At 37.1% G+C, this 18493-nt stretch overlaps 1 protein-coding gene across 3 annotated transcripts in view; it reads left to right on the top strand.

The window, feature by feature from the left end:
* The window catches only part of PRIM2 (DNA primase subunit 2), an 89174-nt gene that overhangs the window by 22065 nt on the left and 48616 nt on the right, over positions 1-18493 (top strand). The window contains exons 6-8 of one of the 3 annotated variants that reach the window (XR_004496493.1): positions 638-775; positions 1256-1352; positions 2535-7455. Coding sequence is in view for 1 of the 3 variants with exons in the window: in XM_015622953.3 (XP_015478439.1) it covers positions 638-775 (138 nt within the window). In the remaining 2 variants the exon portion in view is untranslated. Of the gene's footprint in view, positions 1-637; positions 776-1255; positions 1353-2534; positions 7456-18493 lie in introns of those variants that run through there. The other 2 variants (XR_004496492.1, XM_015622953.3) reach the window with 2 other exon arrangements.

Genomic DNA, 18493 nt, shown 5'->3' with positions numbered 1-18493 from the left:
TGTCTTCTGTCCTCTTACTGTCATCCCTTACTTTTGCCACAAAAATGATGTTGAGTTTTAATGTTTCCCAGACAAATGATTTAATTTAGCTGGCTGTCGTATTGTTCAGGATGGAGACATTCTCAAACATCTGTTGCTGAAATCAGGTTTGGTCTGATTTTATTAGTCAGAAATTGTTTTGCAAGAGAAAGGGAGAGGAAAAAAAATTGTAATGTGGCCCACTGATTATTTGAAGTAAAGTTGGTTGGGTTCCAGATCTGTTCGCAAAACCTTTTGTATGTAGCTTACATGAATCACATATTTCCAGACATTTGAAAAAGAAATTAATTTTCAAATAACAAATCAGTCAGTCATGCAAAGCTACATAATTGGGTCAATAGTTGTAGACACAAACTTTGAAGTAGCTTATTTTACCTAGTTGCATGACTTTCTGTAAGTAAGCAATATTTTCCCACCAAAATAATGATTAGCTATTCCAAAGTCAACATTTAATTTCACAGTCTTTGAGTTTTGTCTCGAGTGTTAAAAGAGAGAAAATGACTTAAAGTTTTACTGGTCCACCTTGAATCTTAGGGCTGTAAACATTGTTGCTGTGTTATTTTGCTTTTCCACAATGTGGGTTTTTCTTCTTTCTCAGGTTGGACTTGCAGATGCTGTGGATTTATTTAGAGCCAGAAAAGTATTTATTAAAGATGGCTTTGCATATGTGCCATTTAAGGAGATTGATGTCATTGTTTTGAATAACTATAGGACAAAACTGTCTAAAGCACTGGCGGTAAGTCAGATAAAGTCTGATTTTTATAACTCTTAATGTATTGTTTGGTGACACTCTTGGACAATAGCCTTTTTGGGTTCTAAATTTATATGCTTCTATCTGGAGAATACCAGAAACCTTATTCCAAGTACTGGCTGCACTAAAAAACATTCATTGTGAGCTGAGTGTTCATTAATTTCAAATGGTATTTAGCATATAATGTGAATTCTAAAGAAATTTGTGCTAGAGGATTTTAGAAATTGTTTCTCACAGAGATAGTAATGTGCCCTTTCGTTTAACATGTTACCCCTATGCACACAACTGTTTCTTCTACTCATATTTATCTTTTCTCCTATGATATTTCGCAACAGTTTTTTTGTTGGAACAAGTGAAATAGTTGTGGGTTTTTACTTATGTTCTGTTGGTAAGAACTGAGATTAACTCACTTGGTTAGAGCATGGTGCTAATAATGCCAAGGTCATGAGTTCAGTCTCTGTACAGGTCACCCACTGAAGACTTGGGGTTGATGGTCCTTGTGGGTCCCTTTTAACACTGAATATTCTATGAACTCAAATGAGGATGAGCCAGAATATGTCAGGTAAAGGTAAAGTTCTTGTTGTATGAGTATTTGAGTTATCATACCTGGTTAGGATATCTGAGATAAACATGGTATGTGAATGTCCTTCTGTTAGTAATTTGGTGATCAGTTCAGGAATTGCTTGTTTTACAATATGAGACTCTTCACAGGGTTTAAAAGTGGGTGGTCATGTCTAACACACAAAACTTTTGTCCTAGAAAATGCAGCATTGAATTACATGAAGGCAGTTTGGATTGCTTTTCACAAATGTTTTCAAAGCCTTGTATTGTTATGTTACATTAATGCCAAGGTTGACCGTGAGCTTTTAGTAAACAAACAGTGGGAAGCAAAAATGCTTTCCTTTATCAAATTAAAAAAAGCCCCTTGTCTTTTCCAAGGTGCTCTGAAATTGTACACCTTATGGGAACGTGCTTGTGTTGAAGATGCTATACCTAAGTCTCCAAAGCATTGAATGATTTGGGTGGTTGCCTAGCCTTGTTACATTGGTCACAACATTGCAGATGCATGTCACCATCCTGCATGTTAGAGTGATTCTAGTTGAGGTTGTAAGGGAGGAATGGAGTGAGAGCAAATTGATGTGTTGGCACTGAGCTTTGAAAGAACAGTGAATAATTCATAGCACTGACTTTTAAAAAAAGTTTCATGTTGACAGTGGCAGAAATTCAGTTCAGTCAGTTATGCTTTAATCACTTACTAGTCAAGCCCATGAAGCATTCAGATGTTCTCTTTCATCATTTAAAAACAAGTTTGACATCCCAACTGTGGCTATTTCTTAAGGCTTTATAATAAGAGGAGTTGGTATTAGTCAAGCCTTCTTGGCAGTTCGAAGTACAACTGAAGATGTTAATTTTATGTGCAAAATCAATACTGCAAAGGCCTTCTTTATGTATTCTCTGACCCATTTGATAGTAAATAATTTCCTTGTGCCATTAATAATGATTAAATTGTAGAAAGCTTGAACATTTTCTGTAACATGTGAGCTGTAATGTTAGCTCAACAATTGTTTTATAATGGAACACCATTTAAATTCATAGAAGTTTGCTTAATGTTTTATTCATGAGGGTTTCACAGTGTTTACAGTAACATACAAAATTATGCATCTCATATTTGAGGAATGTAGTTTAAAATTCTGATTTTTTAAAAAAAAAATATCAGAAGATTCAGCTTAGTGTCATGGCTCAGACCCACAGACCCATATCAGAGCTATGCTGGACCCAGTACTGCACAGAAGAGGATTGCTTCAGAGAAATCTGAAGTGGGACAAAATGGGGAGAGGATAGAAGAAGGATCTGATGCATGGATACAGTATGGAAGGATGAACCCTGAAGCAGATGGAGAGTTCCTGAAGGATCCACAGCCTGTGGAGAACTGATGCTTAAGGATTTTTGTTTTCCTGGAGTGCATGCCATGGGAGAAAGCCCATGCCCGAGCAGGGGGAATCGTGAGCAGCAGGAGCTGTGGAGAGGAGCTGTTCTGGACCGAGCACTGCTGTGCCTGCTGTCCACCTGCTGCCCTGGGTGGAAGCTGTGGGAATCTCAGGTGGAGGAGCACAGTGCAGCTGATCAGAGAGGGAAGCAAAGGCATTGTCTTGTTTTTCTCTGCTCCTCACTACCTGAGTCTTATTGACAGTAAATTACATTAATTTCCCTCACGTTGAGTCTGTTTTGCTTGCAGTGGTAACTGTTTATCAATCTCCCTGCCTTCATCAGCATCTGTAGTAATTTGGCCCTTAGGTTGGGGTGAGTTATCTGTGGCTGTTCTAATATTTTGTCATGAGGCTTGTAGTTCTGCTGAGGTTGGAGGAAAGGAGGTTCAGCACTCTGGTTCCAGCTCACACAGCTATGTTAGCTTCTGTGTTTCCTGGTCTCTTTCTCTAAAGCAGCTCTCTGATAAATTCAAGGTGTGGGGTTCCTAGATACCTAAAAACCTAACTCTGACTGGGATGCCTCCCAGTAGTGTTTGAATCAAATACATTGAATCTTTATGTCACTTTACCTTAATGAACATTACATTCAGAAAATGCTTTGTCCTAAAGCTTTAGTGTTTTTTGAACAATATATTTTAAAGCCATAAACTGATGCTTGAGAATGTGTAAATATTCCTGCTGTGTGAGTGCTTTTATGGTGTGCTGACAAGTTTATTTTACAAAGACTTGTAATTATCCATGCATAACTGAGCCATAGATTTATTATACTTTTTTAAAATACTTCCCCTTTTTTTTGCCTAGCAATTGAAGTAATAACTGGGCTGGTCTCTGAATTGTTGCTTTTGTGAGCACTCTTTGTCAGAACATCATATAAGATCTTACTGTCTGCAAATTAAAATATAACCTTGAAATAGCACTAATTGGTGCCACAAGAATTTGATTTCAGTATTAATACATACAATCTTGATAGAGCATTTTTTTTTCTTAATACCAGCACTTTTTTACTTTGAATTGCTATCTTGTGTAATCTGAAAAAATGTCTACAAATAAAATTGTTGGTTTTGAGGACTCACTGCAAAAGGAAGACCTCACTGGTACTTTCTAATTTTGTGTATTTTTTTCTTGATTCCTTTCCTGATTTGGCATGTAATATTTTAAACAGTTAGAAATGGGAATCAAATAAGTTGCATTACTAATATTTGTAATGATTTATCTTTTAAAATGAAATATTAGTCAAATAAATACGCTATTTTGGTTGACTTATGCTATAGGTACAAAGAGCCTCCTAATTCAGAAAAGTATTGGTATACATAGCACCATCTGTGAAACATTTTCTTCCTAAAACACCTAAGTTTTTAAGCAGTGGAGCAGAAGGCTTTATGTGGTGGCATTAATGGGGAGAAAGTATGATTGATGATGGTCTTGTCACTTGAAATTCATTTCAGGTGTTGTGTTCCCAGTGTTAACTCAAAGTAATTCACTGTAACATAAATGGATGATTTTTATAATATGCACATACAAGGTTAGTAAGGTAATAACTTAGGCAGTGTAAGGTAAAACGTGATTACAGTGACTTTGAATCTCTCAGGTGAAGTTTGCAGTGAGAATTTTGCAGAGGAGCAGCTGGTCTTCATTTCTGAGTATTACAAGGTCATTGTCTAAGGCACAGGTCACCTGAATAAAATGGTGATATTCTGAGTGGGAGAAGTAATATTCAGGGAAATTATTTAGAGTGCGTGTGTTAAGAGAAGACTGAAACTTGTATGTTGACTTGTTACTGGACTTTCCTTTATGGCTTTTTTTTGGCTGTTGTCTCATTGCTGTCTGTTTTCTAAAATCCATCCTTCAGTGTTTTATCTCCTCTGCTAATTGAAGTACATGTGTTCCTTTTAGAGACCACATAGATTGCTAGCATAAAGTAATTATAAATAAAGTTAGGAGGCTAAATTAAATTTGACTGTATTCAGTATTTTTTTCTTTCTATTTCTTCTCATGTCTTCTTGCATCTTTCATACAGAGTTTAAGAGTTTAAGTACAGAATTTGCAGCATATGCAATTGGTGTGGTCTCTACATAGTCCTGTCTGGTTTGATTTGTATGAAAGTGCTTCAATCTTCACATCGATATTTCATGGTAGTCAAGCCAACAAAACAAGATTTGCAGTATTTGAAGCACGTGGAAGGCTTGCCTAACTAAGTTGTTCAGAAAATTTCAGAAAAAAAAAAAGGAACTGAATATATTAGTTGAAAGTACAATTTTATTTCTTTGTTGTGTGGTAAATGTGATAACCTGAAAATTCAGTTAATATGGCACCTGTTAAATGTCATTTATTAATATGCTGGTAACAGTGATTTGCAAACAATGGACTTTAGTCAGTGAAAAAGAATTGTAATAGCATATGCAGTTGGTGAGTAAACAAAAGTCTGCATCTCAGGATGACACTGTTACACATTTGCATTTTTCCTGATTATTTTCTCTTGGTGGCCTGTGACCCATAGCCATTTGCAATGTGATAGCTGTAGCAGTATCTATCTGGAGTTAATTTCATCCACTGTACTCTGGCTTAGCAAGTTTATGGAGCAGGCAAAAAGAAATGGCTTGAATCACTAAACATTGTGATGACAACCTCTCCAATTACATGATATTTTTTTCACACATTTTGCATTAAAATATGGAGAATGGCTGTTCTCCTTAGTAAAGTGTTATGGTGTCCTAAGCCAAGGCATGCACATTGCACATATGACATTAATTTCTTCTTGGCATTGTGGCTAATGAAAAACATTGTCTGACCTTTGGGGAAGGGCTAAATCTTAAATCCCTTTTTTAGGCAGAAGGAAAAATGGGAGATGACTGTCAGTAGATCAAAATCAGACACGATATAAATTGAACACCTGGTAGTCATATCAGGTCTTGGCAGATTAACGTATACAATCTTTTTAGAGTTTGGAGCACTCCTTTAAGCTGTGAGTGTCACAGTAAAGTATGCACAAGTTTTATCTCAGCAATGCCTTTGCCAAGAGGTGTAAAACTAATTTTAAAAAATCCCACTAATTTTGCCGATACACAACTCAAGTGTTTTGAACTCTTTTAAGAAAAAGCTAGCAATATGCTTTTTGAACTTACTGAATATTTATTTTCAGATTTTTAAATATAGATGAAGTAAATATTTTTAGAAATGCTTGTCACTGTTAGTATTGCTGCAGCTAATTTCTGGGTGGCCTCCTTGTATGACTTTCCATCTTACTGCAGTTTCCCAAAGGGTATTTAATCTGTTAATGTATTACTCCTTCAATTAATTGCTCATTTGCCTACCTATGCTACAGAAGAAGTGGGCTTTTTTTTGTAGCTCTTGTAAATGAAAATTATTTGTCAGAACAACTTTTTCCTAGTATTAGGAAAGCAGGCACTATATTTGAACATAATTCTTACAATAAAATCACCCCCTGGTGTCTTATGGACAGCCTGTACAGGCTATCACTAGAATTCTTGGAGTGCTTTCTTCCTGATAAATATTTGAAACATGATTTAATTAGGCTGCAGATATGAGCTGGAGTACTTAAAATTTGGCTGTAGTAGCATTGGGCCTGTTGGTGAACCCTATCCAGCTGTGCCTTCGTTTTCACCTCTGGCTTGAAAAGAAGCAGGTCCCTGCTTGGATAATGACTCGTCTCCAGGAAAGCATCAGGTGCCTGTGCACTGCCTGTGCTCTGCTGCCAGGCTCCTACTGGATCATCACTTTCCTTCTAGTGGCCATCGACATACCTGCCCCACGAGTCTACTGCTGTACCCCTGAATGTTTTGACTGCAGGGATGTTTTAAAGGAGGGTAATCAGTGTCTTTTGCTCAACTGATTCTGAATGGTCGGTTCATTTGGGGTTTCTTTTGACTGGATTTCCTGTTGAATTATTGCATAGATCCTATGTGAGTTATGTACGTTTGGTAGTGTCAACATACATAAGTGTTTTGTATCATCTCATTGGTCTGATGATAGCTCATTTGTGTGAGGGAGCAGGCAGTAAAGTACTATAATATAGATATTTTGTTGTAAAAATGGATTTTGGAAGGTGATGGTGTATTTGGAATTCTCCAGTTCTATGTGAAATTTTGTAAAATCTTGCACGTGCTCTGTAGATTTTTACCGGGACACTGAATTAGCTGTCCACTGTTTGAGTTGTAGAAAGGCAGAAAATAAGGTGAAGTATCAGGGAAAAACAGACCAATGAAGATACTCAGTTTCAATTTACATGGAGCTTGTGAAAGCTTTCTTTAGCTATAATTTTTTTCTGTATTTATGTAAACAAATTCCTTTTCATGTAAATACTAGTATTTCTCTGTTTGTAAGGATTGATGTTTAATTTAAATAATCTGTGTTCTTGAACAAATATCAGAAGGCAAGGGTCTCTTTATTACCATCTGTCACAAGTTAAGCAAAATGACATGGTTTATTAATGATTGCAGTCTTTGTTATATATGTACACATGAAAAAAAATGGATTAAATTTGGATGTACTCCTTAGGGCTTTTTCAGTAACAGAAAAACCCATGAGTTTTCCCTGTTGTTTTTGTAGTTACGATGGCAAAGTGAGGTGAAGGTTGTTCTGTGACTGTATTTCTTAATCCCAAACATTGTTTATGTTTCTTTTTACTCCACCCTTTTCATTTATAGACAGTGAAAATAAACCTAAATATGTGGAAATCCCAACACACTGCCCCCCAGCCTCTCTGTTTAAAACTAAAGTGTGAATCAGGGGAATCTTCTTTGAGGATGGTGGAAATATAGAATTACTTTTTTTTCAAAGTGAGTAGAATGCCACCAGGTGTCAAAGTGAATGAATAAAACCATTAATCACTTCTTACTCCAGATGACAGGCTTTTAAAGTAATTTTTTGAAGAGTTGAGTCTCCCAGGCACTATTGTAGAGTGCTAGGCATGTGACACCCCTTCTTGACAGAAACCAAATATCTGTTTTTCAATAAAAGTTAATGATAGCTCATATTGCATGAGAAAATAAATAAAAGAAATGTAATAGGTGGATGTAAATGAAAAAATAAGGACTATAAATTATGATATATTTAAATTTAAAATCAGTCTCTTATCTGTCACACACAATACATTTTTCTGTGTTAGATATTTTAATAAGTGTGATTTCAAAGGCAAATTACCTATTTATTTTGAAATATAATTCTAAACTTTACTGAAATTTACTCTAGATTGTTGTTACTGAACAAATTAAAAATCTTGGGGTGAATCTGCTTTTAAATTTGATATGTTCTCTGATGTTCCTCTCTATGAAAAAAAAGGCTTTGGAGAGAAGGCATCTTCATGCCTGTAGTTACGTTTTCTTTCTCCCCTCTCAGTGCTTTTATTGCTCATAAAACTAGCCAGTTTTAGACTAACAGTTTTAAATAGCAAATCCAGTTGGACTTTTGATCTTAACTTATTTCACCAGGTATGAAGGTGGGGGGAGTGTAAGTGGATCATCTGATGATGTGGTTTTGCCAAAATTTAGGCTGGGGAATAATCCTGAGTTTTCATTATCAGTCCCCTTTCTAGAGGAAAACTAGACAATTCTATTAATTATATTTTTTTCTTATGTCATAGGATAATGCTGTTAGAGCCTGCAATAGGAGCAGAGATGATTGAACTAATAATTAGAGAGGCAATAATAAAAAAGTTTTTCCAAGGTGCATATTTTTCAAACCATCACTGTGTTTAGATCTGTGACTTTGGGATTTTATAATGGTTCCAAGACAATGGGTAATTATTATGAAATTAGGTCCACAGCCTAGTACTTGGCTCTTAAGAAAGTTAGGTTTTTTTCAGGCACGGATGTGGGATACTTGAGTTCAGTTGGTGCAAGGGAGAATACATCAGACAGGGCACAGCCTGTGCTCTGCTGCTGAGGGATTAATAAGTAGGTGTGGGCTAGTGGCAAAGGAATGCCCCTGTGCTGCTCGGTGCAGGGTGCTCTGCCAGCACTGCTGGCAAATCTGTGCAGAAGCTGTGTGAAGGTCATTGTGAGCACTTCTTTCAGGTGAACAACTTTTCCTCAGGCATGAATGCTACTACGAGGAAGAGAAGGATATGAGATATTTGAAGAAGAGAAATCCATTTTATTTTCTTTCATAACGTCCTTTGCCTTTGTGACAGTGTCTCGAAGCCACAGATAATCTCTCAGGAAAAGAAGCAGCTTTTGTTTTAGTGTGTGTTGGTTTTTTGTTATTTTTAAGACATGGTTACCACTGAAGCATAATACTTCGTATAGCAAATGGTAACATACTCTCATCAAGTAATTACTCTGAGCTCAGGATTAGTTCTTCTTTTTTCCTTACATTTTTTTTCTGAATATTGGCTAGCACTATAGAAATCTAAGTCACCAAGATTTTCCCTGGCCACTGATGTGTGTTCCCTAAGCCACTTAAACAGTGTAGCGAAAGCAACCACAATGGGATTATGTGGTGCTGTTGCTTAAATTTTCAGTACAAGTGCTGCAGTTTGGATTGAGTGTAGTTCACATCTAAACAAACAGTAGGCTCAGCAAGGTGCCCTGGCAGCAGGGAAGGTTGACAGTACCTTGGGCTTTATCAGCAGAAGTGTAGTTAGGTAGGTGGAGAGAGCTAATTCCCCCTTTACTTTATACTTAATACACCACATTTAGAATATTATGTCTAATTTAGGGGCTCACAGCATAAGAAAAATTTTGATAAACTGGGGCAAGTTTTGTAAAATTTTGCCCTCTGTGTTTTCTGCCTGTCTTTACTGCTGAAGTTGAACCTACTGCTTACTAGACTGTCAGCTCTTTTCTGGAAGAGCTATTCTCCAGTGAGTTGGCCATCATCCTGCACCATTCTGTCCAGAATGGTACCAGACTTGTCAGTTGTGCTTGGTGAATTTCAATTACAATTAGTCACCTAAATTGCTTCTGCAGCCAAAGAATAAGAGTGGCACAACACAAGCCCAGGCAACATGTGCGGTGTAGCACAGTCCACAGTGCAGCAGAGGCTTAGGCTCAATGTAAATGGGATCCTTAGCTGCTTGCGTTTTACAGCGAGCAGTGAGCTGGTTAGTATCACTCCAACCTTCTAAAAGTTTTTCAGCCATCTAATTTAACCTGGACTATAAAGTTGCAGCTTAGATACAGGGATCTGGTATCAAAAGTCTTATCAAAGCCAAGGCAAATGACACCTGCTGTTCCTTACTCACAGATGTACTTGTTTTTGTGACAGAAGGAAGCCGTTGGTTAAAAACAAAGAAATTAGAAGCGCATTTCAAGAATACTAACTTTATGGCTTTCCTGGGGTGTGAAGTAAGACTGCCTGGCCTTGTTCCCCACTCATCCTTATTGCTCCATCAGAAGATGGATGGAGGACTTGCCTTAAAGCCATCAGGAGCCTCTCCTGATCAGAATAGCCTTCCAGCAATGGTGGAGAGTGGGTTCACAAGTTCAGGTCTCAGTACCCTCAGTTACCTCCTGGAAGGTTTCACATGAAACCTGCATGAAACCTTGCATGAGAGGTCATTTCTTGGTAGATCTCTTACTGAATCCTTTTTGACTACTTGGTAGTTCTTTGCTTCCTTAAATAATATTTATAATGTGCAAATGTCTGGAAGTTTATCAGTAGAGATGAGCGAAAAACATGAAGGTTAGAATTGCTCTCAAACTTGCATTCGTCTCTAATTTGTGGCGTTACTCTTAGAAGCTAAAATACTTAAGATCTAATTAATTTCTGTTTACTTTTGGAAATTTGGGAAGTCATTATGTAATACTCCTTTCTTTGTTTACTATGTCCTGTCACTTAGCAAACATAATTAAACTGTGCACTTTTAATATTATGTGGAAATGCTATAGCAATTGCATTTCAGTGACTGCATAATTGGACTCAAAATTTTCCTGTGTTTGCAGGCTTCAATAGGCAAAGTGGGAATTTCAAAATAGTTTTGGGTAATTCTGTCAGTTTTCAAGTTAGATTGTTTTGCCTTCTGACAGTCTTTATTCATCTCTTTAAAGTGAGCTCTGTGAATGCACTGTTTTCTGGGTTGGGCTCGAATTTAAGGAAACTTTCAGAAAAGCAAGCTCAGTACTAGAAATACTAGAAAAGTACTAGAAATCCAATTCTTTGTATGAATTTTCAGTCCAGGCTGCTGCAGTTCCACAAGTTACATCATGTGGTCCAATTGGACATTTGACCCAGCAAGCGTGGCGTTTGGAGTAGATTTCTCAGTTTTGTGTTTTGTGAGCTGACTCTGTTTATGAGCTGCGGTGGCAGGTTTAGTTGTGGTCAGCACATGGGAGATGCAGTGAGGTCTGGGAGTGCCACTGAGCCTGGCTTAGGCAGGAGGCAGGACCTGCCAGAGTGTTTTCCTGTTTTCCCTGCAGGCCTGGGAGCTCCCTGTGGCTGCACCTCCTGGGCACAGCCAGCACTGGGATGCTGTTCCTGGGGCCTCTGTGTGTTTGTGATCTGGAGCTCAACCTTTTACACCGGGTGCATTCAGAGTTTTCAGTGCCTTAGGTAATATTTTGTTTTGCCCCTGATGTTAAGACTATACAGGTTAATCTTTCAGTCATTAAACTTCATTCCATAAGATTTAGCATCAACTAAACCAAGCATCTGACCATAAATGAGCAATTACATTTTTCTTGTTAATTATTGTTGAGGCTGCTTACAAATGATTTCTAGGTCAATTCCTTGTACTTATTTTCTTTCCCTAGTGTTTTAGTTAATTTTCTTCCTGATGTCATTGTATTCTTAATAAATGGACGTATGTTCCTTTTTAATAATCTCTGTTAAAACTTCCTGTCATCTTTAAAAGATGAGTGGTCCTTTCTCTCTGAATATTTTTTACCAAATAGTGTTGATTCTGGAAAATAATGCTATCTGGATTTACCAAAAAAGCAGAAAACTGTGTTACTAATTAACTGGCTACTCATTTGTTTTGAAAACTGCTTGTGTTTGCCTGTCTTTTCAGCTTTCTGAGGTCATTGCTTGGGCATTTTCCCTCAAGTCCTCTATAACCTGAAATACTGCAGATGTATCATCATCAGTGGACAGCTGGCTGTAAAAGTCACCTGTGTTTAGAGCTTTGTTTGTGCCTCAGTGTGGTTATATTCATCACACCTTACCTTAATATGACCAGTATTCTAGTTTAACATCTGTGTGTTTGATCTTTTTCTGCAAATATTGTGTATTGGATCTCTGTAGATACCATTTTACCATCTGGATATTTAAAGCATTGTCCTGCATTCAATACTGGAAGAAGAGAACAGCCTATGCCTGGTACTCTGGAGCCACAGTGTCACAGATTTTTATTCTTGTCAGCACTGCTATGAAATTGTGTATCAAGTTCCTTTTAGAAAAGACGTATTCTAGGTTTTAGCTAGTATCTCAAGGTTATGTCTAAAGCTTTTCAAGGAGAGGATGTAGCATCTTACAATCTTATTTCTTCCAGACTTGTGTTCTAGTTGAATTATCTTCATTGTCAGATCTAGCTTATGTTGAGTTGTGTGTTCCCTGCCTGGCAACAAATCCGATTCTTCAGCAAGCTTAAAAAAAACAAACCACAATTCTACTATAGGCTGCTATAAAAGTAAATAGACAAACCATGTTAGTTACTCTTTGTAGAGCCACAGCCTTAAAAATAGTTATGCTAGGTGCTAACTGTGCAGCTTACTGCAGAGGTAACAGAATTATTGACATGTGGCTCTGTTGTTACCTTCCACAGCATACCTGTGTTACACCAAGCTATGACTGAGAAGTAGATGAAAGCAGCAACAGAGTACTATGCTAACAGGATGATTTTATCCTTGGGACTTGTGGTGATATCTTTAGTGAAAGCTGTATGCGTTTAGCACATGTGGGGGGGAGTACATTCTGAAAATCATTCTACATATTGTGGCTTTTTCTGCGTGTGAACTTAAATAGAGTGCAAACATAGTTCAGATTTGTTCCTACTTCAGCTCACATCTACCTGATTTAAATGGCTATATAAATTTAGGTTGTCTCACACATCAGGAACAAGCTGAAACCCTCTTACTGTCTATGTTCTAGCTGGTAAACCAATGAAGAAATAGAGTCTTGATAAAAAAAATATATTAGTTTGGAATGCTTCTGCAGTTGCCTGCTCTTGCAGCAAGATAAAGCAATAAAATAGCTTTGAAAAATATTTGACACATTTTCTGACATAATTTATCTGTAAGCAGCAATCCCTATATAGCTCAGTTTTGCTGTTTTCCTCCTGTAACAACATTTCCTCCTGCAGTTTACAATGGTCTTTCTCAAAATAGTAGAAGTAATAAGAGGTATAGTACTTCCTGAGTAGTAGAGATCTGACTTTATAAATCCTAACCCTGTTGGTGATACCTTTGTGATAAAAATTCTTTTCTGAGTTTTCCTGGACTTGCAATTTTAAGCCTTGTTTGTGAAATTTCAGTCAGAATAGCAGTGTTGTATACACTTTTGTGCTGTGTTGAATTAAAAATATAGTTTAATCAACTCTTATGATCTGGTTATGCAGCATTAAGTTAGCAGGCCCCACAAGTGTTTAGAAACAGGCATAGGTTTAAAAAAACACAGCTGGAGATACTTTGAGCACTTGTAAAGATTTTTTCATGCCTCTTGCTGGCCACAGACCCATGAAACTGCAGGTCTATAAAGAAGAAGAGCAGTGTCAGGTATGCTTACTTACTTTTCTTTTTTGAAAGATTCTGTTTATTTGCAAGATGAAATAAAAGATCTTTGGTATATGAAGTGATTCTAAACCACCCTTAGAATTGCACTGTATGAGTTAAAACAGGTATTCTAAGTTTCTCAAGCTAGTCCTAATAAATTACATTTTTCTTACAAAAAGGTTTATTGCTGTTTGTTGGTGTATCTTACAATGCATTTAAGTGCTTGTAATGACTAACTAATGGAGTGTGTATATATATATATATATATACACAAATAGAATGTTTTTATTCTTGTGTGTAATTATTTAAAACTTGAATCAAAAGAATATGTAAATTTAGGAAAATAAAACAGACCTATCAGTAGTCAGTAAATTTAATTCACTGTTAATTAAAGCAGAAGATACATTTCACTGCTGTGGTCAAACAGTCATGGAGAAGACATATTCACTTTGTGTTTGAATATTGAAATTCTGAATGTGTCATTCCTAAAACAAGATTTGCCTCATTAGTGAACAAAGTGAATGGTGAGAATGGTTTATGTTTTTGTTGGCTTATTTTACCTTTTCAAGTTGCCCATCAGTCCTGAGTACTTTTCTCAAAAAGGGTGAAGATTTATTCAGTCTCTGTTGTATCAACTGAGTCATTAAAAATTCTCAGGAGCACATAAGGAAGATTAAATCAAAGCAGAGTATTTCAAATTTTCAACTATTTCAACTAAACAACTTTTCCAATGTAGATCATTCTATGATTTTGTGAACTTAAAGTTTATGGGGTTTTGTTAGAGATTCCTGGGTTTTTTTGTGCATAATAGACTGTTATGTAAAGCTCCTTTTGTTTTGAGTGGAGGGGTTTTTGGTTGGGTTTTTGGTGGATATGTTTAAGTGTACTTGGTTAACCATTAGGACTATGAAAAACAGTTGTGTTTTTATTGAAAATACACATGGGAATCGACAGAATCTTGTTTCTGAGTATTTGGTGATATGCAAAAATTTAACATGCTATTTTAAACATCTTTGCTGGTTTTGGTTCAAAAAGAACTTGAGATGTTTTTTGGATTTGAAATGTAATATTTGAGTTAAGCAATGATGTTTTATGGAAACTGTCTTGGTTTATATTTTAAATTTTGTTGTGTCTAGACTTGACTGTTTAGGTTGCATAACTTGTGTTCTATCACCGTTTCTACCCAGAAGCCCTGATCGGATTCTGTGACTTTCCTTGTATGTTGCTTCTGACCTCTCTGATCTCTTTTGGTCTCTTTGATACTTGTTTGGTGCAAGGTCTTACTATCCAGTTGTATTTCCATAGTGGTGATAGTCTTGAAAAATCTGTTGAAAATTGCTTTAGCAATTGTCAGCTCAAGAGCAAGGCAAATGCTCCCATACAATATCACTTTGTGCTGTAGATGAAGGGGGACTAGTTTGGTGAAAATTGTCATCCTTGTCTTTATCCAAGCTTCAGACTGTCTCAGGCAAACAAAATGATACAGTCCTTGTACACATTGCCTTCTTCATCTGGAGTACTTTATAGATATGACATTCAGTGGAGAGCAACTGAAGTGGCCATGGTTGTCAGAGACAGAGCTGAAGTGGCTCTTTCTGAAAATAAGAGGTATTTGGCCTTACTTGGCCGAAAACAACCTCTTGCTAGATGTTACAAAAGAGACGGTCATCTTTAGTACTGCTTCACTGGTAGGAAGTTTTCTGTACTTTTTGTTTATAAATAGATTATTTCATTGAAAAAATATGGTAAAAGATAAATTAATTGGCGAATTAAAAACAAAAAACACACTTGAAAAACCTGCATGACAATTTAGTGTGTCTTTTAGAGCATATGGTTAAGAACATTGTAGTCTCCTAAAGGACTGCACACTGGTTTTGATTTACTCTTTTCATTTTCATTTCACCCTATACCATTTGTTAGGCCTGGGTGATGAAATTGGGAATACTGAATTGGAGTGAAACTGAGCCTTGAAAGAAGTGGAGGGTCACAGCAAGGTTGCATTTTGGTTTTTTGTCTTTGTTTCCCGCCACCCAAATCTATTTTTCTTGCGAATACATGGACTTTTCCCCAGGTTAAGTCTGTTTTTCCCATAATGGCAATTGATAAGTAATCCATGGACTTGTAGATCTAGTCTACCACCTTCCCATTGAGGAGGGGAAGTATCCAAATGGTTGGGTGGGAGTCTGGCCCTTTGCCAAGGTCTACCCACCAAATGGTTTTATGACCAGCTCTCACATCCTTTGAAGAAAAGACAGTTACATCAAACAAATCTCCTCTTGTCAAGCTGTGACTGGTTCCATGCACTCCCAACAGGGCACTTCCAGCAAGGGTCAGGTCTTGGCTGGTGGCTTGGCTTCTCTGCATAGTGGTTCCCTCTTGGGCTCAGCCTTCTGCGTGTTGAATGTTCATGAGTGAGTCACCGCCTCCTTTTCAGGGCTATCATTTTTTATTTATTTGTTGCATTCTAATTTAGGCACTTAGCATAAACTCTCACTGGCCTCCTTGGTGATGTTGTTTCTTTGACCTTTTCTATATCTAAAGACCACCTGCTGTTGTTCCTCTGGGGTGCTATCATTGTTTCGCATTTTGCCTCAAATGTAAGAATGCAAACTCTTATGAGTTCATCCATTCTTGTTTTTGTGCTGCTCATACCTAAACCATTAGAACAAGGCACATGTTTTTTGGGCCAGCTTATACCAGTCATCTGTGCTTTCTTCACTTTACTAGTGTATATTGGTATGATCTAAAGAGCTAGAGCTGGACGAATGTAGTCAAATTCTTATCTTCTGAATGATCCTTCTACTTGGACAATATACAGTTGTTTCTGCCACTTCTTGAAGACATTAGGGACAGAAGGATTGAATAAAGGAAAATAAGGATGATGTGTTGCATGTGTTCCTCTATTTTGACTTACTGACTTTAAAGAAGAGATAATATTTTAGACATATAATTTCTCATTTAACTTCACTTTCTGGAACAACGTTCATATAGGCTGAGGAGTGACTGTGATTGCTTTGGCATTTCCTAACCTCTTCCATTATCTCTTGCACATAGAGCAAAGCAGTATGATTTTCTTGACTTTGGTAACCTTACTGTCCCAAATAATTTTTCTCCTGCTTGAGTGTTCTGTACAGGCTTAGTCATGGTAAAATCACAAGTTGTGTGGAAAAGAAGCTAATTTTCTTATGCAAAATGGACAATGGCCTTTCACATGATTTTCAGTAACCATTAGATAAAGTGTGGTAAAAAGCAAAATTAAAGAACTGTGCAGGTTTGCAATCTGTGTTTTTACGGTCATAAGGATGATGTGATGCTGAGTGCTGTAGGAAGTATGCTTAGTAGGACTTGCAAACACTTTCAAGAAATACGAAAGTAGCTAATGGGTGTATATACAAAAAAGGTGTCACTGAGTTCACCTGGTCCCAGTTTAGTGAGGGCTTTGGAGCTGTTTTGGTGTCCAAGAGTTGTGCCAAACCAATCTGCAAAAGAATTAGTAAGGTGACTCTCACTGCTAAGTGACTTTTAAAATTTTTATTTGCTGTTGTTGTGTTGATAAACTACCCAGAACATGACTGATGTGATATGTATTTGGATCTGGTAGCTTCTAACTTTGAATTGTGTATAGACCTTATTTTTATACTATATTTAACAATGGCTTTGCTGAACTATGTAGAAAGGAGCTTTTTATGTGCTTTATGTACTCTTCCTCTACACGGGTTATTTTCTGTTATGAGAGCGTGCTGCAAGTAATTGTGAGCAGCTTAGAGATCCTTTAGGGCTTTATAATTACTCAGCAGCCATGGTGAAACAGATTTGATGCTAGCAGCAAGAGTTCCTTGGCTAATATAAATACTTGAACTACTGATTACAGCCACTGATCCTCTGCCAGTAGTAATTACATCCTCTCTTTCTCCACCCTGAGGGTGCTGAACTGCTGTAACTTAGGAAAAACCAAACCTCTGCAGTCTGTTGCCAGACACTTGGCCAATACCATTGTATATTTTCATGCCTCCCGATGGATCATAAACTGTGGTTTGAAGAATGTTAGAATGATTCAAGAATACAAAGGATATTTGCTAATAGGTTTTGCTTAACAATATGTTGTTCTTGCTTCATAATATTGATACCAGATCCGTTCAAAGACTAATGTTTGGAGAGTACATGCTTCATAAAAACTCTTTTTTAGTGCTTCATGTATTTGAAGGCATTATTGTAAAGTAGCTTACCTTATCTTCTGAAATGCACTTGCAGTACCTGATTTAGTATTTATTTGGATTGGTTTTCCTTTGCACGTTCATCTGGCTTCAAACAACTTCTGTCTTTCAGTCCTGTACTTTTGGTTGCTGGACTCCATAGTCTCTTGGTGCTGTTTTTGTGTGTGGAGTTCCTGAGGTGGCCAGCAGTGTCTGCACAGTGTGTGTGCATGAGGAGTACATGGTCAGCCTGGCTGGGGTCAGGGGCAGGCTGGCTGCGAGGGACAGCATCCCTGGGGCCTGAAGCCACCAGCTTCACCTTCGCTCTAGCAGCTTGCTGTGTGCACTTCTGCTCTGAAAGCACTGAGCCACAGGCCTTCATAAGGGTCAAACCGAGGTCACACTTCCATAGTTAAGTTCTAAGGCAGCAATATTTATGTTTTATAAATAAGTAGCTTTTTTGAAAGCTTTGTTTTCTGCCTTGTGAAATTTACTCCTGGGGGAAGTGTTCTTATGTCAGAGTGTATTTGTTTATTCAGAAGTCAAATATTTGTAATAACTGTAAATGCAAATAATAGTTAAAAAAAAATAAATAGAGCATTGCATGTTGTTTGAGTTTCTAGTAGTTTTCCTTGATACAAGTGTCCTTTTCTGCTTTTTCAAGAAAATACTTAAGCATTAACTCTTACTCATGTCTGAGTAGTGTCATTGCTGTTACTGGCAATTGAGAGTTGACATGAAATAAAATGTTGGAAAATGATGATAAGTAGGCTCAGATTAATGCTAGGTTTTAGCCTTATGAAATTTGAGTGCCTGTCATGTTTTCAGCTCTACACACTAAAGATAAGAATGTAATCA

The sequence above is a fragment of the Parus major genome, chromosome 3, assembly GCF_001522545.3.
Source record: "Parus major isolate Abel chromosome 3, Parus_major1.1, whole genome shotgun sequence".
In the NCBI taxonomy this organism is placed as follows: Eukaryota; Metazoa; Chordata; class Aves; order Passeriformes; family Paridae; genus Parus; species Parus major.
This window is presented reverse-complemented; position numbering and strand designations above follow the sequence as displayed.